Here is a 26,284-nt window from a genome sequence, read left to right on the forward strand (position 1 = left end):
TTCAGAGACCCTCCATTGTGCTACTGACTAAACTCCTGTTAACTTCAAAAGAGCCCTAGTCACAAAGGAGTTTAAAAAAAAAAACTGATGGAAAACAAGGAGATGCTTTTATTTTGAAAGCTGGTCTCAGCTCCCAATGCATCATGGGACGATTGAGTATGACTAGTGTGCCCACCATGTATAACGTAATAAATGTCCCCGTATATATACATCTGGTATTTCTCACATACTCAATCTATTCATACATCTAATGTGAACGCACCTGTTGTTTAATGAATCCATGTGTGTTTCTGTCTGTGTCTCAGAGGTCATGTGATCCATCGCGCTTACGTTAGCTTCGCGACTCAATCTCGGAACAGTGGAGGACTCACACCATCACCCCCCATCAGCCAACGCAACAAGGCCTCTGCAGAAAACCCTACAAACAGACGGTGAGACTACATTATTAACTGTAATTGTAATTTAAAAATCTGCTGTTGTCTTCATCGTAATAAAATTGTGTGAGTTTAGAAATTTGTATTTGTCAATTAAAATGAAAGGAAATGTTTGTTCAATTGGGTACCATGGCCAAGTTATGGGAAAAAAGTGTTTGTTTTTTTGTGACGTCATGAACTTTGCCCCTAACACTTTTTATTTGGTAGGTCGTACAGCTTGTACCATTTAAATAAACACCATTGAATACAAGGTGGCCATCTTGAAAATTCCCCCCGCCATATTGAATTTTTGAGTGGCCAACAACTTTTTTCCAAATAGTGGCCCTTGTACAATGACAATAAAAGCTATCTAAGCTAATCTACCTTATTTCAGGGCTCAGTAATCCTGATAATATAATTGAACTTTAGTAATTGAGAACCTAATTATGATTGACTTTCAGGGATGAAAAGTAATTGTAATTTAACTGTAAATGGAAAAAATGCTGGTCACTGTAATCATAAATTGAATTTAATTGACATGGGTAATGCAAGATTAATTGAGCCCACCTGTGTCTGTCTCTGTGTCAGTGTGAGGAGGTGCCGTAATCGTACGGACAATTGTGTTTACAAAGTTAGTGTGAAGATGGAAGAGTTACCTGACACCAACGAAGGTACGCTGCTCAGTGTGTGTGTGTGTGTGTGTGTGTTGTGTTGTATCATCCAAAATAATAATGTTTCCTCCTCCGTCAGACTCCATTGACTCCTCAAGAACTGAATTCTCCAGCCCAGCAGGAGGCAAGCACTGAGCTGCTCACATCACCGTGTAATGATTCAGTCATATTTCTGTGTGTGTGTGTGTGTGTGTGTGGGAGGGGGGGGGGCTCCTATTTCCTTTCCTGTCTACTTTTTTTTAACCCCATGGATGACGTCACAGGGTAGGAAAGGTGTTAGGGGAGAGTTAGGAAAAGCCATCCGTTTGTTTTTGACAATCAGACACCCTTCCACTAGGTGACTAATAATCTGATGACAGTGAAGGTTAGTGACGTCTGCCGGGTAAAAAAACTAACATTATTCCTAAAATGGACTAAAATCGCATTTATAAACTTTCCACTGAGAATGTCATAAATCACAGGTTTTAATGTAAATCAAAGGAATGAGGTTACCATGGCTACAAGGAACTAAAGGTAAAACGAAAAGAACATCACATTGAGAATGGTTGATCACACTCACCTTCTACTCATTAATATGAATTATGTTAAATAACATCATGTGGATAAAATGTCTCTGATCCATTTTTCTTGAACCACATAGTCTGTTTTTATGTCAGTTATAATCTGATAATAACATATACTATTACATACATAATATGGGTTTTAGATTATTTAAAGCTGTTCAAGGCATAATATTGCATTGGTAATAGTGCAGCAATTGATTACATATTTCAACAGATATCACTTCACTTTGTATAAAAGCATGAAATGTGGCACAGATTCTCTCTAAGGGCCACTATTTTGAAAAAACCATTGGCCGCTAAAAATTCAATATGGCGGCCATTTTTTAAGATGGCCACCATATTGAGTATCAGCGGAAAGGTCTGTCCCTCCAGAGTCTGAATATGTGCATCCCCCCGGTTAGAGTTAGAACGGCGCCCCTAGAGGCAAAACCTCAATCGGTGTAAAAAAATGCTTATTATGAAAAAATGTGGCACCAGCGAACATGGTTTATTCCCCAAATATGTGGTTTGTTTTTTCGGCTAGATGACGTGGTGCGCCTGCAGAGGTTTGGTGTTTTCTGCACCAGGGGTAACCTCAGTCACTGGGAGAAAGCAGTATCAAGTCACTCCTTTTTGCTCATACTCTCTGAGGTTACCCCTGGTGCAGAACAACCAAACTTCTGCAGCCTCGAGAGGACCAGACCTTTCCTCTGACACCGTAGTTGCGACCATACGTCAAGTATTTTTGTTAAGAAATAATAACCATTGAATAGCAATGGTGGCCATCTTGAAAAATGGCCGCCATATTGAATTTTTGAGTGGCCACTTCTTTTTCCAAAATAGTGGCCCTTAGAGAGTATATGTGTCCAATATCATGCTTTTATACCAAAGTGAAGGTTTTTTTTACTAATCTGCTGCACTATACCTAACATGATCTTCGTCCGTTGTCGGTCATCGTGAGTTTCCATGAACACTCAGGTGTGTGTGTCCCTTTAAATGCAACAAATTGTGGGTCAGCATTATGTGGTCTCCTTTGGTAAAGGATGAATCAGTGTTTCCTAGGCTAAAGGAAAGATTGAGCTTCCTTTCCTGAGCTTAAATTAAACTTGAACGGCCCTGAGCACAGATTCTGAATAAAGTCTGTGTGATTTATCAAAACCTTTAGGTTTTTCTCCCTTTAAGTCTTAATTTCTTGGAATTAAACTTTTAAACTAAATTTGTACTATAAGCTACAAAAGTCTAAAATGCAACAGAATAAAAAGGGAGGAAAGTTGGTGTTATGGTCTGATTAGCTACCCAGTTATCATGTGACTGGTTACAACCACGAGTGTAAAGACACTGGAGTTCACCAGTTGTAATGATCACCAGTTGACCTGCGACACCAACAGGTGAACAACACACGTGAAAACGTGACGTTTCTGTGAAAGTGAAAGACAGAAAGGTCCGTGTGACCCAAATCAATCTTCATCCAGTGAGAGGAGCAGCTGTAATCCCATAAAGTCACATAATCTGCTGCTGCTCTCATTCAGACGCCCAAATACGGCTTTGGTGCTTTTATTCTGAAGGGCACTTTAAAAATCTATTAATGACACCTAATATTGACAACATTTGATTATGGATTCAAACTGTGGAAGCAAACAGAGATTTAGAAACACAAAACCAAACAGAAGAGAAATTAATCAAAGCACAGACCAATAAAAACACTAAACCAGGGGTTCTCAACCTTGGGGTCAGGACCCCATTTGGAGTCGCAAAGCACTGGGAGGGGGTTGCCAGATGCCCTCAAGAAACTAAGAATAACAATTTGAGCTAATTTTTACCCCTTTTTCTGCAACAACACCAAACTCACCATATTTGAACCTATTTTCATCACTTTTTTTTGCCTTATTTTTGCTCCTTTTAATGTATTTTTGCTACATGGTTATCACAGATTCATAGAATCATCTGAATAATATTCACTGTTATACAGGAATGTTTATTATTATTATAGTCATCTTAAAGATGGAAATCCTTATTTTAATCACAAATAAAATGGCTTCAAAGTCACCAAAAATGGTGGAAAAGGTGGTGAAATGGGATTTTAAAAACTACAGAAATTGGTTAAAAGTTGCGTGTCAATAATCGAACATTAGTTATTAGTTTAAACTGGCAAATAATGGACATGACAAATGATGATGATGATGAAGATGATGATGATGACATCGATGATGATGATGGTTCAGTGTCTCCTGTTTGTGAACTTAACGACGCTCACTGGTGCAGCTGTTTCCGGCTTTGTGTGTGTGTGTTGGCTGACGACCCACGGGGCAACTGGGACTTGGATTAGTCTTGTCAGGGAGTTGGAGGAGGGATTACTACTGCTGCCTCATCTCTGACCCCCGCCCCCCTCCCCACTCCAATCAACCACACACACACACACACAGGTGTCTGAGGAGTCGAGCATCTGGTGTTGGCGCAGTGTGACTCCATCCAGTTGCTCCCCTCCTGTGTGTGTGTGTGTGTGTGTGTGTAAAACAACCATCACATAGTCACTATGTGTGTGTCTGTGCTTTCACAGGTGGTCTGGCGGCCGTCAGACTGTCGCGTGCCAGTGGGGGGCACCAATGGCTGCTCTGTCCTTGCACTGTGCGGTCTTGCTGGATGGTGGCTGGTTTGTTGGCTGGGGGGGGGGGCTCTCCCTGGAGGCTCGCCTTTGGGGGTTCTCAGTCCCAGGAGAATGCCCTTGGGGTCTGGTGGGCTTAGCCTGCTGGCTGGGCCGGTCTTGGAGAGTGTCTTACTGGGCGAGCGTTGCAAGCCGCACCCTTGCATGCCTGCTGGTGCAGTGCGGGGTGGTCCCTACTGTGGCTGGGGGTGGGTTGGTGGGTGTTGGCGGGAGGCGTTGGGGGCGGTGGCAAGGTGCACTGGGTCCTCGGCTTCTTGGGGCTTTCTCTGGTGTGTATGTGGGGGGCGGTAGCTGCCTCTCGGCTTGGGATCTTGGCGGCGTCTGGGGGGCAGCTCGGTCGTAGGGGGGTGACCTGGGGCACCTTTCCCCCCGCCCTTTCTGCCACGTCTTCTTGCCCGGGGCGACGCCTGGGTTTGCAGTAGTAGTTCTTGCACATACATTGGTCTACGATACATTGGCCTTGGGCTGTGGGATAAAACTCGTACTGTGCTTAATCTTAGACACGTTGATCCTAAATACCTGTTCTAGGTTTTACCACTAATTTTACCACTCACCATTATACCTAAGCTTCACACTGGTCACCAGACTGGATCGACTACACAACACAATATACACAACTACAACTTCACATCCCAGTCTCACTTTAAAATAACCAACTCTTCCCCACCCTTTCCATATTCCTACCCTGACTCTCTCTTCCCTGTTCCCCCCACCCCCTCACCCAGGTGTAACACTGCCCTCTGTTTTTATATTCTCCCTTTAATAAAGTGGTTTTTACCCTTCCTTAGGGAGGGCAGGTGATGGTCACAATTATGCAATAAAATACATTTATTTATTTAATTGCAATAACAAAACATGCATTGTTGTATTTAAAAGATTGTACTTCCTGTAGTGTTGACCTTTGACCTTTGCATGTGCAGACAAAGTAAAAAGAAGAATAAAAAAACAGATGTAAACACTGATGTTATTTCAGACTTGCTAATAACTGTTTTCTTTTCATATCATTAGCAAACACACACACACACACACGCACACGCACACGCGCACACACACACACACACACACATCACTGAAGTGATGTCACATGGACACGCCCATTCACTTCTCTTTTAATGCTGAGAAGCTGTGATTGGTCAAAAGAGTGAGTAAAGTCGCAGGGATTGGATTAAAATTCTAGTTATGATCCATCAGTGATGGAGACTCAGTAGAGAAGATGGAGAGCCGCGTATGGCTCCAGAGCCGCAGGTTGAAAACTTCTGATTTAGGAGAGGAGTGACGCAGAGTCCCTTCCACTCCTCCGCTGTGAGGGACACGTGAGCTGAGGAGGAGATGCTCACCATGTCCCCCTTCCTCCTCCTCTGACGGCCTCCCCCAGGCCGCGGACCGGAAAGCCCGACACGCGCCTCGCGCTCCGGGACCATGAAGACGACGCGCCGGTGCCGCGCGCTGCTCTCTGTAGGCCTGAACCTGGCCGCGCTCCTCTTCTCCACCACCGCCTTCATCACCACCTACTGGTGCCAGGGCACCCAGCGCGTGCCCAAGCCCACGTGCAGCAAGCAGCGGCACCAGAACTGCATCGACTACGGAGTGAACGAGACGGACCAGAGCAAGGTGCACTACAGCTGGGAGACCGGGGACGACCGCTTCCTGTTCCGCCGCTTCCACACCGGCATCTGGTACTCCTGCGAAGAGAACATCCACGAAGCAGGTGGGTGAGGATGGGGAGGGGGTTTCTACCAGACACCCACCTTTTACCTGAAAGTCATGAGCTCTATTTTGGTTCCGTGCGTCTTTACGCACAGCATATTTATATGTTTTATTCTGCAGCAGGTTTATAATATTTCTATGAAGTGAGCACTTAATCAATAAAAACACAAATCTGATTTTAGGGAAGGGTTTTTTACCCTAAGGTCTCCCCTTTAAGCACCACCTCTCTTCAAGGATCAACTGCCACATTTTGGGCTCCGTGCGTCTTTGCGCGGGGCAGATTTCTACTAATTAAAAGCGGGTTTAAATCCTCTGCTTCAAAGTGATGGAATTACGTAAGTCACCATCAGAACTAGTTTTGATGAGTTTTTCCTCAAATGAAATGTGCTTAAATGCGGTTGTTCCTCTTTTACGCACGAAACAAAACCAACAGAAAACTGCGTAAAAGCACATTTTCCTCCTGCACACCCTGCTTCATTTTGATTTTTTCTATTTAACCTTTACTTAACCTGGAAAACCTGGAAAAACCACTGGGAAAAAGATCTAATGCCCCGACAGACCCGTCTCCAGATCTTTACGGGGTCTGTAAAAATGAAGCATGGGTGGGAACATTATTATTAGTCTACTTTTTTTTTTTTTTTTTTTTAATATCACACAATTCTATCCTCAATAAAATGTGATCCGATATAAACAGAGGCACTGATTTGATAATTAGCACTTACACGTTTTTAACAATTGGCTTTAAAACAAAAATAGGTAATACTACAATGGGGTTTATCCAGGACACACACACGCACACACACGCACACCATTTAATCACCTTCAGGTACAGTGGGGGTCTCTGGAACCTTTATTTTGAGGGTTGCGGGCTAAAGGTTGAGAACCACGTGACAACGAGCTGATGAAGATTTGTGGAGATTGGTTTGGATGAACTGTGTCCTGAGGGAAATCTTGGACATCATGTCCACAAAACAATTACAGCGTCATTTTTCCTCGTGGGGTTTGAAAAAAAAAGTGGAGCTGAGTTTTTTCTGCAGCTGAAAAGATGAAAAACGTCTCCTCCAAATGTTTTAGGGATTTAAAGTCTGTGCAGTGGCCATGTCATATTCCAAACAAACGAAGATGCTTTTCCCCATCACCCAAACCCTAATCTAGTCATTTTTTGTGTTGTGTATGTTGTGTTTCCTGTTGATTGCATCTTTCCAGGTGAAATATAAGGAAAGTTTCCTTAGCTGTTGGTTTATAAGGTCTGTTTGAATGCTTGGTCCACATATAGCCAGAAACGGCTGTCATATCAGTGACGTGTTCACACATCACCTTTTATTGGACAGCTCGTTTTCTAAGAGTTCTGATTGGTCAGGAGGCGGGACTTTATCACTCGCTAAAATCCTAGCCAGAGCAGAACCTGGTGTGACCAGGCTAGTCGTTCAGCAAAAAAACAAACTTAACCACAATTTATTCAAAAGTCTCTCCCTTGAAATTTGTAATCAGCACACACTGATTAAATCCTGGACCCACAAAATGACAGAAAAAACACACAAAAAGGACACAAAAAATGCAAAATTAATCCTTAAACAACAAATGCACACAAAAAATCACTACAAAGTCATGCTTATTTAGTCCAAAAAAGCTAGAAAACAACAACCAACCAACGCAAGAGCAGAGAAAATATACAAAATGTCACAAAAATACACAAAATGATAGAAAAACATGCAAAATGTATCACGAAACACAAAACAAGGAACGCACACAAAAATATGACAAGAACACAAACTCTTTGTTGTTTCCTGTGTTACTGCTCTGATTGGTCGTTATTCTAATGCTGACGTAAATGTTGATCATGTGACCCTCAGATCAGCTACAATCATGTTTGTGGTTTTGTTGCTACACTAATACATTTTCCATTGCCAACTAATTCTGCTTGAAGTTAAATGTTCTTTTTTAGGCAAAAGTCACATTATTTAGTTCTAATTGTGATGATTAAAGCTCAGAGGAAAAGAAACCACATGATTGGTTCATTACTGAGGGTTTAGCTGTGATTTATGGCTCTGAGAGAACGACAAGCCTTAACTCTCTCTCTCTCTCTCTCTCAGGTGAGAAGTGTCGGAGCTTCATTGATCTGGCCCCACCCTCAGAGCGAGGTGAGTAATGGGAGTTATCAGACACTCCATCTGTTCCACACTCAGTGTTCTCTGTGCTTTTATTTTGAAGGGGATTCATTGATACAGTCATTAACACATTAGTTGGTTCATTGAGGTTAATATTTGACCATCTATATCAAGGGGTTCTCAACCTTGGTCGCAAGACACTGGGAGGGGATCGCCAGATGCCTTCAAGAAACTAAGAATATTTCTTAAACAATGTGTTCCTATTTTTGCTTATTTTTATCTTTTTTCTGCAACTACACCAAACTTTATGGATGGGTCCCATACAGCTCATACTTGCTTATAGAGTTAACCATTGACATTAGTTTCAGAAATGAAATCCCATGAGATTTTATGTTTGCTAACATGATAAAGCTAACATTAGCCTGCCTGTTTTTGGTGGAAATAGAAATGTGTGATTTTTGTTCCAGAAAATGTGGGTGAGTGTTTAGTTTAGTCTGTCATAAAGATATTTACACTTCAGAAGAATAAGTTCAACATATTTTGTGCTAGAATTGACATTTGCGTCTCCTTTGTCCTCGTTTATGAAGACACGAGGCCTTGAACTTTACACGGAGCGTGAACAGCTCTCTCTCTCTTTAATAGTAGAGCAGTTAAGCTCCGCCCCCCTCTGTCAGAGGAAACCTTGAGTTTGGCATCACACATGGAACCATCTGCATGTGTTGGAGGATGATGTAAACCACACGTCGACCTTGTCTCTCACATTAAGGATGGTTCCGCTGGTGATTTTCTGCTCCTGCTGTTTTCTAACAGATGGAAGGAAAGTTGATTACAATTTAAGGACGACAAGGACGGATTAGCAGAAAAAAACAAAATGAGCATCACTTTAAAGGCTCAACATTCACCTGAATCTACCACAACAACCATAATAATAATATTAATGATTGGTTTACGAAGAGATTCACGTCACAGAAGCAAGAGAAAGAGTTTCACAGCAAGAAAAAAACTCCCTTATTTTGTTTTTATAACAGGAATAAATCTCTGTTAGAACCAGGTTCAGAGATGGAGAACATCTGCTTTGATCGGTTGGGTTAGTGAACAGAAGGACAAACAGAATATGATAGAAGGATAGACCATCAGACTGTTCTAGACTAGTTGAGTCAAGAACCATTAATCATCAAGAACCTCCAGCTCCAGCATCAAGACACCTGAAACAGAAAAAAAGGACCCTCGGAGGGCGAGGAGAAGACACAGACTGCAGGACAAACATGATACACTAGTGGTTAAGTTAATAATAACATTAAACGTCATGCAGCCATCCACCATGCTCTGAAATGTTACCACTACAGACGAGGTTTTGTCTTGTACTGGTCACACGTAGTGATCACTAAAGAGGAGATGCTTGTCCGCTTTAAATTATCGCAATTATACAATGTACGCTTTAGTAAATAAGTAGGTTATGAATGTAATCGTCTCTCACAATGGTCTGAGGTGCTGACCATTGCGTGTAATGGTCTGTGATTGTGACCAAAATGACACCAAGTCCATTTTAGGTTTCTGCTATTATACGATATACGCTTTAGCAAATAAGTAGGTTTTGAGTTTAGCCTTAAAGGTGGAGAGAGTAGCAGCCTCCCGTACTATGACTGGAAGCTGGTTCCAAAGAGGAGGAGCCTGGTAGCTGAAAGCTCTGCCTCCTGTTCCACTTTTTGACACTAACAGGAAGATTTTAAACTCTATTCTAGATTTTATAGGAAGCCAATGAAGAGAAGCCAATACTGTAGAAATATGTTCTCTTCTGTTAGTACCTGTTAATATTCTAGCTGCAGCATTCTGAATTAACTGGAGACTTTTTAGTGAGTTACTAGAACATCCTGACAGTAGAGATACAATAATCTAGTCTAGATGTAACAAATGCATGGATTCATTTTTCAGCATCACTCTGGGTCAAGATATTCCTGATTTTATAGATATTATGGAGGTAGAAGAAGGCTGTCCTTGTGATTTGTTTAATATGAGAATTAAAGGATAAGTCAGTATCAAAGATAACGCCTAAGTTTTTTTTACTGTGGTGCTGGGTGACAGAGTAATGTCATCCAGAGACACTATTTACTCTGATAATTTATCTCTGAGGTGTTTTGGACCAAATAAAATCACTTTGGTTTTATCCTGGTTAAGAAGGAGAAAGTTACAACTCATCCAGGATGTGATGTCATTAAGACAAGCCTGGAGTTTTAATAACTGATGAGTTTCATCAGATTTCATTGACAGATAAAGCTGTGTATCATCTGCATAACAATTTATATTATGTTCTCTGATAATGTTGCCTAGTGGAAGCATATATAATGTAAAGAATATTGGTCCTAAAACTGAACCTTGTGGAACTCCATGATTAACTCTGGCTGAGGAGAGATTATTAACATAAACAAAGTGGGTTCTGTCTGATAGGTAGGATTTAAACCAACCCAGCGCTGTTTCTTTAATCCCAAAAACTGTTTTCATCATCAACATGAATGTTAAAGTCACCTACTATGATAGCTTTATCAGTGCTCAGCACCAGATCAGTGAGAAGGTCAGAGAATTCAGAGAGAAACTCTGAATATGGACCAGGAGGATGGTAAACTATAAGCAGTAAAGTGGATTTTTCTATCTTGTTTTTGGGATTACAAATTTTAAGTGAGAGGCTTTCAAATGAATTTTGGTTAAGTTTGATTTTTGGGGTAACTTATAAGCTTGAGTGAAAAACTGCTGCCACTCCTCCTCCCTGACCACTGTCACGGGGAATATGGTAGTTACCATAATTGGGAGGGCTGGCTTCATTAGAAGCAATAAAATCTTCATTTTCTCTGTGAGGCATAAAAAACTTAATTGATGGTCAGTTATAAGATCACTCACTAAGAGGGATTTAGACGAAAGCAATCTGATATTCAATAGTCCACATTTAATCATTTTTTCATTGTTTTGTGTTCTGTTTGTTGTTTTAATTTTTATGGTTAACTCTATTGTGGGCTTTAGTTTGTATTGCATGTTGTTCTGTACTGCTCAGCACAGTGTTTATGGGGTATCATTGCTCTATGAATTAAGTAGAGGGCTTATCTATGGAAGCGTTTGTTGTAACTGCCGGATTATTCTCAGATAGTCATGCATGTGGAGTTGTGAATCACAGACTATAGATTTAATTTTAGCATTTGTGCTTCATGTAAATTAGGGTGGACACCGTCTTTTCTGAATAGATCAGTACATTTCCAAAAGAGGTCAAAGTTATCAATAAACGTGAAATTATGGAGTTTGCAGCAGGATTGTAAGAAGTTGTGCTGCTGTAGTAGGCGACTATATCGCTCTATATCCCTATTTAATATAGGGAGAGGGCCAGAAATTAATATTTATTTCCCAGATGCTTTTTGAGCAGGGGTGCCAGGTTGAAATTGGTGAGGGGGCCAGTTGTTTTGCAAGTGAGACCTCAGGGGGCTGAAATACACTTTGGGCCTGAAAGACCAAACACCGACTCAACACATGAATATGCTGCTTGAAATTATTCATGAAGGCTTACACATTAAAAAGAATTTGCATTGGCACCACAATAGCCTCACAATGAGTTCTATAATTACAAATCAGCCTAAGGCACGTTACCTCTAAACACGACATTGTTCCATCCATGCAAGTAGTCTGCATTTATAAATTAGAAATGCAACAAAATAATGACACCGATAATAAGTGTAGTTTGTGGGAAGAGTGTTAGTGGTGAGTGTGCGCCTGTTATACTAGCCGGGAACGTCCGGAGGGTGGATCACAGCTGGCTGTGGTGGAGTTTCCGTCCACGGAGTTGACTGGCTGTGGGGCGTCTGTGTGGAAGCGTCTGGTGGTGCTGTTATTGGCTCCGGCTGGCGTTGAAGCGGCTCTGCTTCTAACGGTGCGAGGGTTGCTGATGTCTGTGGGTGATCCTCCGTCATCAGCTGGCATTGAAGCGGTGCAGCAGTAGACAGATTGGAACGGTGCTTGTTGATGGCTGTGTGCATAGCTAGCATGCCTCTGGACTGCAGCTTTGAGGAGGTTTCGACGGGCTACAGAGGAGGTAGAATTCAATCCAGGCGGTGGTGGAGGCGTTTTCCTGGCGGTTGTTTCAGTCGGCTTAATTGGACTGACTTTGTCCCCATTTTCGTATGAGAGAGCTTCAAAACGATTGTGGATAGTAAGTGGAGGAGGAGGGACGCCATTTTCTGTGTTATTCTGTCGTTTGCATCCGCGGACAACAACCTCAGCCCACAATGGCAGACGTGGTGTGGAACAGGACAGTCCTGGACCCGGATTCTCCCAGGGAACTGTGTCGTTATCACATGGAATATTATGAAGGAAGGATGACAGCGTTAATGAATGCTTTACAACTGTGTCTGTATATTTGGTTATTCATCTTTCTTCTTTAGCTTGCTAGAAAGGTGATAAATCTCTTCCTGTAGTTTGGTCATTTCTTTGTTGGCGTTTAGTAGCAAAATGTCTTTCTCTGACGGCAGGTGAGGAGCAGCGTCTCCACCGTCTGTAGATGTGTTCATCTTGGAATTACCTGAGGTCATGTAACCACTTGTGTGACAGTTCAAATAATGGGCATGACAAATGGTGAATGTGGTTAAATTGACAAAAATATCATGAATAATGATGAAAGAGGTTATAAAAGTGACAATAATGGGTCAACATATGTGATATTAGGAAAAATATTCTTAGTTTCTTGTTTCACGACCCGAAATGGGGTCCTGACCCCAAAGTTAAGATCCCTGCATTAAAGTACAGCCACTCAGAGAGAAGATCCATTCTGTCAGAAAACTACGTTTTCAATACGATACCGATATCTCAGCCTTGAGTATTGACCGATACGATACCAGTGGGAAGCAAACGTACTTTTATGACTTTTATTTTGTAGTGAGAAGTGTTAGAAAAGTATTGAATAAGTGATATTAGTCAAACAAAGGAGAATTGAAAAAGTGACTAATGGATTACAGACATTTGAACCTTAAAAAGAAGAATATTCTACAGTGAAATCAATAAAAGACCCTTGAAAAATAACCTCAATAAATTCAGTTTAAAAACAGTAAATGTTATATTTGGTTTGTGTACTACCTTGGTGTTCTGATTGACTCAGATCTGACATTCAGCATCAGATCAAATCTATCACAAAAACAATCTTCTACCACCTAAAGAACATCTCCAGAGTGAGACTGTAAAGTTCTGCTGCTGGTTATAAATGTGTGAATGGGTTTGGTCCAGAATATCAGATAGTGGAGCCCAGAGCTCACAGTACCATGGTGATGCTGTGTTTAGTTGTTATGCTGCAAAGAAGTGGAACAAACTGCAGCAGAGCTGAAGTCAGCATCACATGTGAACATTTTAAATCAAAGTTAAAGGAACTTTTTTTCTCTACTGCGTATGATTGAGAGAGAGATTTATGGTCATGATGATGATGTCATGTGTTTGTTGATTTTACTAATGATTTTAATTGATTTTACTGTTGATTTTAATTGATTTTACTGATGATTTTAATTGATTTTACTGATGATTTTAAATATTCTTATTGATTTTTAAAACAATTGAATGTTTTATCATGTAAAGCACATTGAGTTGCCATGAGTATGAAATGCGCTATACAAATAAATTTGCTTGCCTTGCCTACAGGCGTCCTGTGGCTCTCCGTGGTCTCTGAGGTGCCTCTACATCCTCCTCCTGGTGGTTGGTTTCAGTCTCATGTGTTTAGAACTTTTTCACTCCAGCAACGTCATCGATGGCCTCAAACTCAACGCCTTCGCCGCCGTCTTCACTGTGCTCTCTGGTACGTGCACACGCACACACACACACACACACACACACCTTCAGTAACACTGGGAACAGTCAGGAGTGTTGAATGGATTCACTATTTCTACATAAACAGGAAGGGCAGTAGTTTTATTTTGGAGGGTTCATGAAGGCAGCTCATGTTGAGCCAAAGACACGACGACAAACACAATGAGAACTTTAAAAACCAAATCCTCTATGAAGAAAAGATGAGAAATGTCTCCTCCCCAGTCTGTGCAGTGGTCGTTACATATTCCTTCCAAACATCCCGATTTTTGTCTTTCTGTTGATGTTTTGTGTTATTTGTGGGTTGTTTTTTTTTGCCATCATTTTGTATATTGTTAATGTCATTTTTTTGCTTAGTCATTTCTGTGTTTTTGTCGTTTTTTGTATTTTTGTAGTCATTTTGTGTCTTTGTGCATTTTTTAAAATTTCGGTTTTGTAGTTTGTGTTGCAATTGTTTCATTAATGTTGAATTTCTTCTTTTTCCTGCCTGAAATCTGTGGCCATCAACAGTCTATGATGAGCATATATTATCCACTAGGGATGTAACGATTCAATCAACTCCTGATACGATTTGATTCACGATAATGGGTTCGCAATATGATTCTCTCACGATTTATTTTACAAAATGGGACTGTAGAAAAATGATGACATGAAAAATATTTCTTTATTTTTTTGGGGAAAAAAAACCATAAAATACTGTAGTTTTCCTTTTATTTTTCATTGTCAAAAGAATCCCTTGATAAACTATTAAAAACAATGCAATTTAACTAAAAATAAATCTTGAATGAAATAAATAAAGGAATAGTACAAATGAAGAAGCCTATTAATTTAAATTCTGGTCTATAGTAAACAATGCAAAAATGCATAATAGGTCTTTTTAAAAGTGCAACTAAAAATGTATTTTGTGCCTTAACAATTGGACTTGAAAAAAAAAAAAACAGTCATTTCACTGTATTTAGGTCAGACATTTGTCTGCTATGCTAGCAGACAGAGCTCATAGAAAAACGTGACTTTTAAAGATATTCACGTAATATTACAGATATTCTTTCGGTGCCTAAAGGGGTAAGGAATCATTTATGAACATGTTTAAGAGTAGAAGGTGGCCAGAGAAGTAGTAGCAGATTCCGCCCGCCGCCAACACTTCTGGATTGCGATCTCTGCTGGTTGAAAAGAAGGACTGCGATTCAATTTTCACAGTATCGATGTGAATCGTGATACCTATGAATTGATTTTTAACTGCCTTAAGATTAATCGTTACATCCCTATTATCCACGTGTCTAGTTTCAGTCTGGCACATTAGGTTTTTACACTTTAAAAAGAAAAAGTCTGATTTACTTACTTTCTATGTTCAGTTTGAAATCTTAAAAGCTCATATAGTACTCATGCTTATAATAAGAGTCTGCAATAAAGATTGATGATGATGATGCAATTAAATTTAAAAATAGTAATTTTTTTAAATCACAATTTTTTATCCTTTTTCCTTTTCAAAATGAAATATTGTATCGTATTTATCTCGTGAACACATCTTTTAAGTGATTTGATACAAGCTTTTCATCATTAGCCATTTTTAAAATGGGGCGACTTCACTGTTTTAAAACCTGTTCCGCGATCCCACCTAAAAGTCCTTCTATTCTCAGGGTTTGTGCGTCTTAAACAGTCCGCTATTTACTTGCTAACTTCAGCCACCAGAGCGTGTCACAACTGTTTTTATCCTTGTTCCGTAACAAGAGGTTTACATCGACATCTTTAACATTTTCTGTTTTATTAGAGCAGCCAAAGCAGCACAAGTTGTTATTTTGACTGAAAAAGTTACTAAATGATCTAAAAATCAGACTGAATGTTTCACTCCAATAGAAAAGAATGGGATGTTTACAGGCAGTGGGGCCGTGTGACATCATCAATCACATGATTTCAAAAAGAAAATTAAATGAATATGGTGCATAATAATGTGTTTTGTTAGACATAGATCTACTAATAAGAACATTTATATGGTTTTAGGACACATTAATAGAAACGGTGGAGGATCATGTGGAGTCACTGGTTGAGATGCAGAAAATTTGTGTGTGTGTGTGTGTGTGTGTGTGTGTGTGTGTGTGTGTGTGTGTGTGTGTGTGTGTGTGTGTGTGTGTGTGTGTGTAAAGCCTTCAATCTGCAGCATGTCAGATTCTTGTGTAAGAGGTTTAAGCTGGCACAGCTTCACTTTTGGTCACATTAGACTTAGGGCCACAGATTCATCAGGGCCCACACGTCCTCCTCCCTCACCTGAAGACGCCATCAACACCAGGGCGTTGGAAGGAATATGAGACCACTGTCACACAGACAAAACAACAACAACGACTACAGAAACAAAACAAAACGGAAACAGAAAAAAATGCACAAAGATGCACAAAATGACTACAAAAATACGAAAAATGACGACAAAACACAAAAAACTCCACTAAGAATGCACTAAATAATAAAAAAGAAACACAAAAGGTAGGACAAAACACACAAAACGACTCCAAAATAATGAAAAATTATGACAAAATACCTAAAACGACAAGAAAAACCCACTGAAACAACACAAAACAACAACAGAAGAATCTGGGTGTTTGAGTGGTGTTTCCACTTCCACGTATAAATGATATATACATTAAAGTTAAAGTATGTGAGTATTTCAGTCCCTGCAGGATCTACACTTATATTTCGTGGAATTTGAGGAAATTTCATGAAACAATTGGAGGAAATTTTCCAGATTTTGGAAAAATTGAGAGTTCTTTGAACAATTTGAGATTAAAAATGACTGCCGTCATGTGACAAACTGAACTTTGATTGTTTTTTTTGTGTTTGGGGTGACTGAGATATCTACAACTGAATTAGTTGGTGATTTACAAAATGTTTCATGTATTTTTTGTAATTTTCTCTTTCTTGAGCAGTGAGAAAGTAAAGTGTGTGTGTGTGTGTGTGTGTGTGTGTGTGTGAGAGAGAGAGAGTATAGATGTATGGATGTAGACTATTATAGTGAGGCTATAGAGGCTTCCCACTGTTGTCATGTGACTCACAGATCCTCCTCTGATTGGCTGCTTTTCTTTCGTGACCTTTGAGCGATGGCGCTCTGTTCTCAGATCGATCTTCCGTCACATATTAGCTCCTTGTAACTAATTACTCTCATTACTCTGCTGCTGATGTATGGCTCTATAATAACAGACTGTGCAGGAAGTGATTTAGTGCGTGTTTTTAGCAGTAATTATCAGCCAGGATTACGGTTCCTTGTGTTATGTAAGGGGGCGGAGCCTCTGCAGACTTTTGGCTTCGCTCACAGTTTTTCTCTGAGCTGCTGACACTGAGAAGGTCATGGTGCGATCCCATCGTTTCACGTTTCTATTAGTTTAACTCTGAACTAAGGCCAACCCCCAAAGTAAACACACAACGTGACTGAAAAATACACAAAATCATCTCACATCACACAAAACGACTACAAAAACACACAAAAATAAAAGAAGAATATCCAAAACAATTCCAGAAATACACACAAAAATGTTTGCAGTTAAAGAAAAGTACACAAGATGACAAGAACACACAGAATGACTCACAACACGCAAAGCAACAGAAAAATACACCAACAATGTACATTTTTGTCTCTCGGACCATTTTATGACAGTTGCATATTCCGCTTATTTTGTTTTAACAAAATAAACAATTTAAAAAAATTATCATAATGCAAATATTGCTGTTTCTGTTTCAGGAAATACAATTTGTCTGTTTTTCCAATTTTTTCTACCTCGTCTGCAAATGCTGTCGAAGGTTGACACTACATGAAGTGAATCTTTTTGTGACAGCAATGCATGTTTTATTATTGCAGTAAAATGTATTTTATTGCATAATTGTGACCATCACCAGCCCTCCATAAGGAAGTGTAAGAAAAACTTTATTAAACCAGTCTCACATGTTTGGAATAGCTGAGCATGTAGCCACTGGTCCCACGTGTTCTGATTAGCTCAGCACATAGAAACCAGTTCCACATGTTTGGGTTAGCTTAGCACATAGCAACTAGTCCCACATGTTTGGTTAGCTTAGCACGTAGTGACCAGTCCCATGTGTTTGGGTTAGCTTGGCACATAGCAACTAGTCCCACATGTTTGGTTAGCTTAGCACGTAGGGACCAGTCCCATGTGTTAGGGTTAGCTTAGCACATAGCAACTAGTCCCACATGTTTTAGTTAGCTTAGCACATAGCAACTAGTGTCACATGTTTGGTTAGCTTAGCACGTAGTGACCAGTCCCATGTGTTAGGGTTAGCTTAGTACATAGCAACTAGTCCCACATGTTTGGTTAGCTTCGCACGTAGTGACCAGTCCCATGTGTTAGGGTTAGCTTAGCACATAGCAACTAGTCCCACATGTTTTAGTTAGCTTAGCACATAGCAACTAGTGTCACATGTTTGGTTAGCTTAGCACGTAGTGACCAGTCCCATGTGTTTGGGTTAGCTTGGCACATAGCAACTAGTCCCACATGTTTTAGTTAGCTTAGCACATAGCAACTAGTCCCACATGTTTTAGTTAGCTTAGCACATAGCAACTAGTGTCACATGTTTGGTTAGCTTAGCACGTAGTGACCAGTCCCATGTGTTAGGGTTAGTTTAGCACATAGCAACTAGTCCCACATGTTTGGTTAGCTTCGCACGTAGGGACCAGTCCCATGTGTTAGGGTTAGCTTAGCACATAGCAACTAGTCCCACATGTTTTAGTTAGCTTAGCACATAGCAACTAGTGTCACATGTTTGGTTAGCTTAGCACGTAGTGACCAGTCCCATGTGTTAGGGTTAGCTTAGCACATAGCAACTAGTCCCACATGTTTTAGTTAGCTTAGCACATAGCAACTAGTCCCACATGTTTTAGTTAGCTTAGCACATAGCAACTAGTGTCACATGTTTGGTTAGCTTAGCACGTAGTGACCAGTCCCATGTGTTTGGGTTAGCTTGGCACATAGCAACTAGTCCCACATGTTTTAGTTAGCTTAGCACATAGCAACTAGTCCCACATGTTTTAGTTAGCTTAGCACATAGCAACTAGTGTCACATGTTTGGTTAGCTTAGTGTAACAAATAAATAACACACTAGGGCTCAGGAACTGGTCAACAGAAATAGGTTTGGCTGTAGAGCCAAGGTGTGTGAATAATTGGACACAGACACAAGGATTTCGTTTTAGTATATGTATATTAAAGATATTATATATAGTAAAGATATTTGGAGTCAATTTATATTGATATATATTATTTAGTTGTTATTAATCATCATGTATAGGCAATAAACAAACAAACAAAATACAATTACAAAACAAAGACAATATTTTCTTCTTTCAAAACTTGTAGTCAAAGTTCAGTTCAAGGTTCATTTCCTTTGGTGAGTTCAGTTCAGTTTGTTTGATTTCGCTAAGTTGGAAATCGAAGGGTTTCGCAAAGTTCTTTCGCTTTGGGGGAAAAAATACAAAACAGAAAAGGTCCCCAGGGTATAATCCACGTATTAGGTCCGAGTGTCCGAGGAAACAAAAAGATCAAATATTCCTACCGCGATGCAGCGGTGGTTGGGTGGTGGCTCGCCATCTAGTGGTCGAGAGTGGTAGGTGATCCAGGACTAACATAAAAACCTGACCTATAAAACAAAGCCAACAACAATCAGTCAAACAGGAATTAACTTAAGTACATTTTAAAACAGAAAATACATTCACCTTAGCACATTTAAACAATTTGTCATTGTTAATTAAATAAACAGTTATAAATAAATGCTATAAATCATAGCAGAAAAATCCATATCAAGGTGAATCAAATTGAAGCTTCATTCTATATATTCAGAGATCAAAGGGAATAAAGTGCACTTTTAAATCAACATCATTAGCTGTAAAGCTAAGTCATGTCATATAAATTAAACATGCATGTTTTAAATAGATTCTTCAAATAAATCATTGTTGTAGCACAACAGATCATCTCATTTAGTAGGTCAAAGCCTATTCAAGACCACATAGCCGAATGGGCATTTCTTTCAAAAAGTAACAGAAATGGTCAAAATCAATCAAAACTACAAAAAGCGAAGCATTATTTTACTATAATACTATTCATTTAACAATTCGGCTTTGATTATAAATTAGAAAATAAAAGGATTACTTAAATGAAAGTGCAAATGGTCAGACTGACCCTGTGTGTTCCGCAGCTGATGGTGGCTTAATTTTGCAGGAATTTCAATGGAGTCTGGTACACCACAAATCTGCCAAATACTTAGTGAAACACATTGAAGTACAATGTGAAACGACTCACCGGTGAGTGGAGAGATGTCTAGATTATAGGAGAAGATGTTCATCCAGGTATTTCTTATGAAGGTTTTGTTTCAGTGGTGATTTTCAATCAGTAAGCTGACCATGCAGACGCCACAGTGAGAGCAGCCATCACGGCATTCAGTGGAGCAAACAAGAGTGAAGGGGGAGGAGCCAGGGACTTTAAAGGTGTAGCGCGGGCTCGTCGCAATAAAACCATGGCAGGAAGTTGGCCTCTAGTTCACATGGGTTACACTTAGCACGTAGAGACCACTCCGGCTTGTTTTGGTTAGCTTAGTATTTAGCAACCAGTCCCACGTGTTTTGGTTAGCTTAGCACGTAGCGACCAGTCACACGTGTTTTGGTTAGCTTAACACATAGCGACCAGTCCCATGTGTTTTGGTTAGCTTAACACATAGCGACCAGTCACATGTGTTTTGGTTAGCTTAGCATGTAGCGACCAGTCACACGTGTTTGGATTTGCTTAGCAAGTAGCGATGCTGGCCGTGCAGGGTGCCTGGTGGGGCTTCAACTTGAATGTCATTTTGAGAAAGTAAAGTTTGTGTGTGTGTGCGTGCGTGTGTGCGTGTGTGTGTGTGCGTGTGTTACAGGGCTCCTGGGGATGGTCGCTCACATGATGTACACGCAGGTTTTTCAGATCACCGTCAGTTTGGGTCCTGAAGACTGGAGACCTCACGACTGGGACTACGGCTGGTCCTTCTGGTGTGCAATACATTATACAATCTACAACACTATATATATATATATATATATATACTGTATATATATATATTACACTGTGTTTTATGGTTAAATACTGCTGCACGTGATAAAGTTTTAATTTTTAAATGTTTATTTTCACTGAAAAATGCTTTTAAGTGTTGCAGATTTGGTTAATGGTCAGTGGTATTTTATATAATATAATATATGAAATATATTTTTAAAAACGCGAGGTGAAATTTTGTAAAATATGATATAATTGTCACATTTTACTAATGTCACGTTATATGATTGGTGAAATGTTGTTTGATAGAAGCTCGTAAAATAGGACGATAATTGCATTGATTAGGAGAAATAAGTGTTTCATGTTGAAGCTTCAATATTTCCTATAATTTTAAGTTACTGTCAGCCTTCCTTATTATCTTACGCTCGGATTAATGTGAAACCATGAATATTTGGTATTTCGTAAGTGCTTTTCTAACTGGTAGCCCCTTTATACTATACAGTAGCTATGACGTTTCCATTGACGATATCGGCTCTACACGGCTCGGCGCTCCTCGCTATCGGGGCCGATTTTTTTCTGTTTTTCAAGTCATTTTGTGTGGTTTCTTTATGTAAATATGTGGATTTTTTTGTTGTCCATATGTTTTTAGAGTCAATTTGTGCATTTTTGTTGTTGTTTTGCCAAATGTAAGCGTTTCCATTGAGCACCAACCTGACGTGTGAAACTGCCAGACTCCACAGATCTCACTTTTTTGCTGCCATTCACAAGATCTCCAACAAAAATCAATGGTGGCCAAATTCCTCGTCTCTATGCGTGAGTTGATGACTCTACGCTGTGATGATTCTCAGAACCAATCAGTGTCTGCTTTGTGTGGAGGAGGTACGAGTACCGAGTAGAGCCGATCCCGCCAGTGGAAACGCGCCATAATAATGAAGTGATGCTTTCGTATAAAAACACGTTGACGTCCTGTAAATGTAACGCGTTGGTCTCTGGCTCTGTGCAGCATGGCGTGGGGCTCGTTCACCTGCTGCATGGCGGCGTCCGTCACCACCCTCAACTCCTACACCAAGACGGTGATCGAGTTCAGACACAAGCGTAAGATGTTCGAGCAGGGCCTGCGCGAGGAGCAGAGCTACCTGGACCAGGAGGCGTTCCACTATTTCCGAGATCACTCGCTGCCATCCATCTCCAGCACGGTGGAGGTCTACCCTAACCACGGACCTGGACCCGGACCCAGTCTGGTCCACGGACCGATGAGAGTGTCATCGGCGTCCATAGACCAGGGAGAGAACACAGACTCTCTGGGTGAGGAGCAGTGCTGAGGAGACCAAAGCGTTCTCCTCATGAGAACCACAGACTCTAAGGCTGGACGTGTCTGTTCTCACTCGTTGTTCACCTCAGCGACAGCGACTCAACGCTTTCCAGGGGGAAGCTTTGTGTGAGAAGCTGCTGAGATGTTTCACATGTGAAATGTAGCTGTCGTCAGCATATATGAAGATGCTCTGTCTTGTAATTTAACACTAATTCATCAATGTGGACGAGGAATGTCGGTTCTCAACTGGTCCAGCTTCAAAATCCACCTTCAGAAACACCTTGACCACAGCTCGGACCAGAGATAAGCGGTACGTTGACATGAACGGTAGAGGGAGTCAGCGTGACAGGATCCAGTTCAATAACATCAGGAGGAAGTGGGAATTACACGATAGAATTATTCCTTAAAGGGATCCTCCACTGTTTTTATAAATCTCTAAATGTATCAATTAGTAGATTGTTTCCTACTTTCAGCAGCTTTTTAGATCATTTAGTGGCTTTTTCAGTCAAAATGACAACTTGTGCTACTTTTTGTTGCTGGGCTTGTAATCAGAGGGTTGCTGAGGTTCGAATCTCACCCGGGCCTTTGCCGTGGAATGTTGATCAAGTCCCTTAACTCCCAACTGCAGGTGCTGCAACATGGCTGCCAACTGCTCCTCAGGGATTGGTTAAATGCAGAGGACACATTTTCTATATGTAAAAAAACATAAAAGCCCCGATTTAATCTTCAGAAAGAAAACAATCTGTGACAGCAGTGAGCTGACTCGCTCTGGAAGCTGAAGTTAGCGAGTAAATCATGGACAAAACACCTTCTTTCCTCAGGGTTTGTGTGTCTTCAACAGTCTGTGATTTACTCGCTAACTTAAGCCACCAGAGCGTGTCAGTGCACTGTTTAAGGGAGAGTAAATGTCCCTTAGGAGAGCTCTTCTTCTCTGCTTCATTGCTGTCACAGATTTTTGTATCCTCTTTCTGTAAACGAAAGAGTTTTGCATCGACATCTTTAAATGTTTCTGTTTTTTTAGAGCAACCAAAAGCAGCACAAGTTGTCAATCTACTAAATAATCTATAAATCAGGCTGAATGTTTCACTTTAATAGAAAACAATGGGATGTTTACAGGCAGTGGGGCCGTGTGACATCATCAATCATGTGATTTCAAGATGGAGGAACACAGGCTCTAAAACTGTAAAGTAGTCCTATTTTTAAAAGTTAATAAAATGAATAAAGAGCATAATAATGTGTTTCATTAGACATAGATCTTTAGAGTTAGACATTTAGAAGGTTTTAATTCCACATTTGTAAAAACAGTGGAGGATCCCTTTAGAAGTCACAGAAAACCAAATGTACAATAGATACAGTATAAGAAACTTTTCATTATTCTAACCGTTTGAAAGCTGGAGCACAGGTTGTAACTGACAGAAGAGCACTGTACTCATAGGAAACTGTAATAATGTAACTTCAAAATAAAGCTGGAGAGTGATGTGCTAACATTGGAGTTATTCGTCCATCATCTGCTAAGAGGAGCGGTTTCCATGGTAATTCCCGTCAAAGAAACCGTAAAGGTGGCGCAAGCTGTCCCTCCAAAATAAGAGTCTCACAGGATGAAAGGAAACAAACTATGTGACGTTTGATGAACATCAAAGTTAGATATTTGTTCTGAAGACATTGTAAAACCTGATAATAGATCACTGTCATCCTTAAAATCTGCTCAAACAAATGTGTGAAAGGATTAGAATCAGACTTTCTTCTACAAAGTAAAATATGACGCAGAGCGACTTTAAACTGCTGATATCATCACCTTCAGACTTTGTAAACGTTTCCATGAATATACGTCAGACTTTTATCTAACTATTGACTGCTGAGAGTGGTTGCCATGGCAATTTCCATTAGAGAAGGAACAGGTGCAGAAAAGTGTTGGTTACCAAGGCGATTCCCACCACGGCATTGAAACATCAGCAAAACTAAAATCATTTGTTTGTTACTCAACTACTGATATATATATATATATCAGTATATATATATATATATATATATAACTACAATAGACAAACATTAACTCTTTAAAACTGCTCAGCAAAACTAGTAAAATTAACCAAAATCTGAGACTTCAAAGACAACGTATGTCGCTGCGTTTGCTCTCCAACCAAACCTTGTTCAGTGTTTTATTTCCTCCGTCGGTCGTTCATCTTGGTCGTCCACAGGGTCGGGGAGTGTCTGTGAAGGTTGACCTCTGACCTCTGTGGGAATTAGCTACATCAAAGTGTCATACGCGTGGGAAATAAATCCTGAGTTGAGTGATGGTCGCAGACTTTAAAAGGAAGAAAGGAAAGCGACTGATTTACAGATCCACACTTTAGACTTCAAATGCAACATGGATTTACACATTCAAACAGATGGAAGAGAAGGAGGAATGTGAGCCCCTTCACATTCATTTAACCTTTGAAAAACCAAACTTTTAAATGATGAAGGACATCACAACGCTTTAAAGTTTTCTGTAAAAGCTGTAATTGTACTCTTTGGTTTGTAACTTCATTAATAAGATAAATTGTGATTATTTAAGACAGGCATGTTTTAACAGAGACCGATAAGATGTGTTCCACGCTCTGAGTTCTCCTGAGGACGCGCTGAATGTTACGTAAGGAAGGGTGGACGGTAAAAAAAAAGGAGGGATTAAATTAGCCGGCACTGTGAGGAATAACATGGAAACTTCTGGAAGTAATACCAACTAAAAAAGGAAAGGAAAGGAAAACACCTGAGATGATCTCATCCTTTCTTATTTGATCTGAGCTGAGGGAGGAAAGCATCGCTATGGAAACGTTCCCACAAAGAGTAATTTACTGGTTGGTGTATTGGTCCAACTGGTGACAGTTCACGTTCATCTAAAAGTGAAATTTTTGACCAATTGTTTCTTAATTATCCAATATTCACACTACATTTTTAGTTTGGGGGCGGTCCTTATTTCTTTCATTTTCATCTTCTAATATCTCAGGAACTACATCACATAGGAAAGGTAAAGTATACTAATACAGCTCCATATATTTACAGTGGAACTATTGGATAATCAGGGAACAATTGGTAAAAATGTCAGTATTTTCTGAGCCTGAAGTGCACTACGTCTGTCACAACGTAACCTGATCACCAGTGGAACCTGAACACCAGGAGGTCTGAGAGCATCTTCGTCCTAAAGACGAGAAGCATCTCAGGATGTTTCAGTGATTCCAGCTTTAAAAGAAAAACTGTTTTACACGTGATGTAATGCAATCAGTGGAATTTATTTGCAGTTAAACATGAATCCAGCAAGAATAGAAGAGTGAAAACAAGCAGAAAAACCCACTTTTCATCAAGAACGATGGGAAATAACTCATCACCCAGTGAGAGTACACTGTCATTCTCAGCTTTACATATTTTACACAGAGATAGTTTAACAAAGTCTCATTATTTAGAGTTTTACAATGAATTTTCTGGTTTTACGTTCCTTTATTCTGTTTATAATATTTAACTCATAATTGTTATTTATTTTTAATGGTGCCAATTATTAACTTTAATCAGATAAATTGCACATTTTTATCCTGATTAACCCACGATAAACTCATTTATTTTACAAAGTACCAATCACAATTGAGTCGTGATTGGTACTTTCAATAGAAAAACAGATCATTTAGTTTGAATTTAAAAATCCATCTGTTTGACCAACTTTACATCAACTTGAGGCTTAATTTCAACTTAATTTCATGATTCATTTGCGATTGATCGCATTGTTTCAGCGTTTTGCTAAATTTGCACGGACTTTAGATCGACAGCAGATGATTATGTAGCTGAGTTTGACACGTTTGGTTTCAAAGGAAAAGTTACAAAACGCAGCTGAAGAGAGTTTAAAGCAGTGTTTTTCAACCTTGCGGTCGTGACCCCATTTGGGGACGTGTGGAATTTAAATGGGGTCGCCTGAAAAGTCTACTAATCAATTTAAAAAAGTTATTCTTATAAGTTATTTTTAGAATTAAAACACAACAAAATGCAGTATAAAAATCTGTGAGCGGATTCAATT

The 26,284-nt window shown here is 39.9% G+C and overlaps 1 protein-coding gene and 1 pseudogene across 1 annotated transcript; one reads left to right on the plus strand and one right to left on the minus strand.

The window, feature by feature from the left end:
* The window catches only part of LOC114468983 (N-acetylglucosamine-6-phosphate deacetylase-like), a 12,943-nt pseudogene extending 8,509 nt beyond the window's left edge, over positions 1-4,434 (minus strand).
* A 1,066-nt stretch (positions 4,435-5,500) lies between these two features.
* LOC114467950 (germ cell-specific gene 1-like protein) lies at positions 5,501-22,952 on the plus strand. Its single transcript, XM_028454494.1, is given in 6 exon segments — positions 5,501-5,996; positions 8,089-8,136; positions 13,762-13,793; positions 13,795-13,915; positions 20,818-20,929; positions 21,934-22,952. Coding segments are annotated over 6 exon segments (921 nt in total). The 5' UTR covers positions 5,501-5,707; the 3' UTR covers positions 22,253-22,952.
* Positions 22,953-26,284: the final 3,332 nt, after the last annotated feature.

The sequence above is a fragment of the Gouania willdenowi genome, chromosome 8, assembly GCF_900634775.1.
Source record: "Gouania willdenowi chromosome 8, fGouWil2.1, whole genome shotgun sequence".
NCBI classification, from domain to species: Eukaryota; Metazoa; Chordata; class Actinopteri; order Blenniiformes; family Gobiesocidae; genus Gouania; species Gouania willdenowi.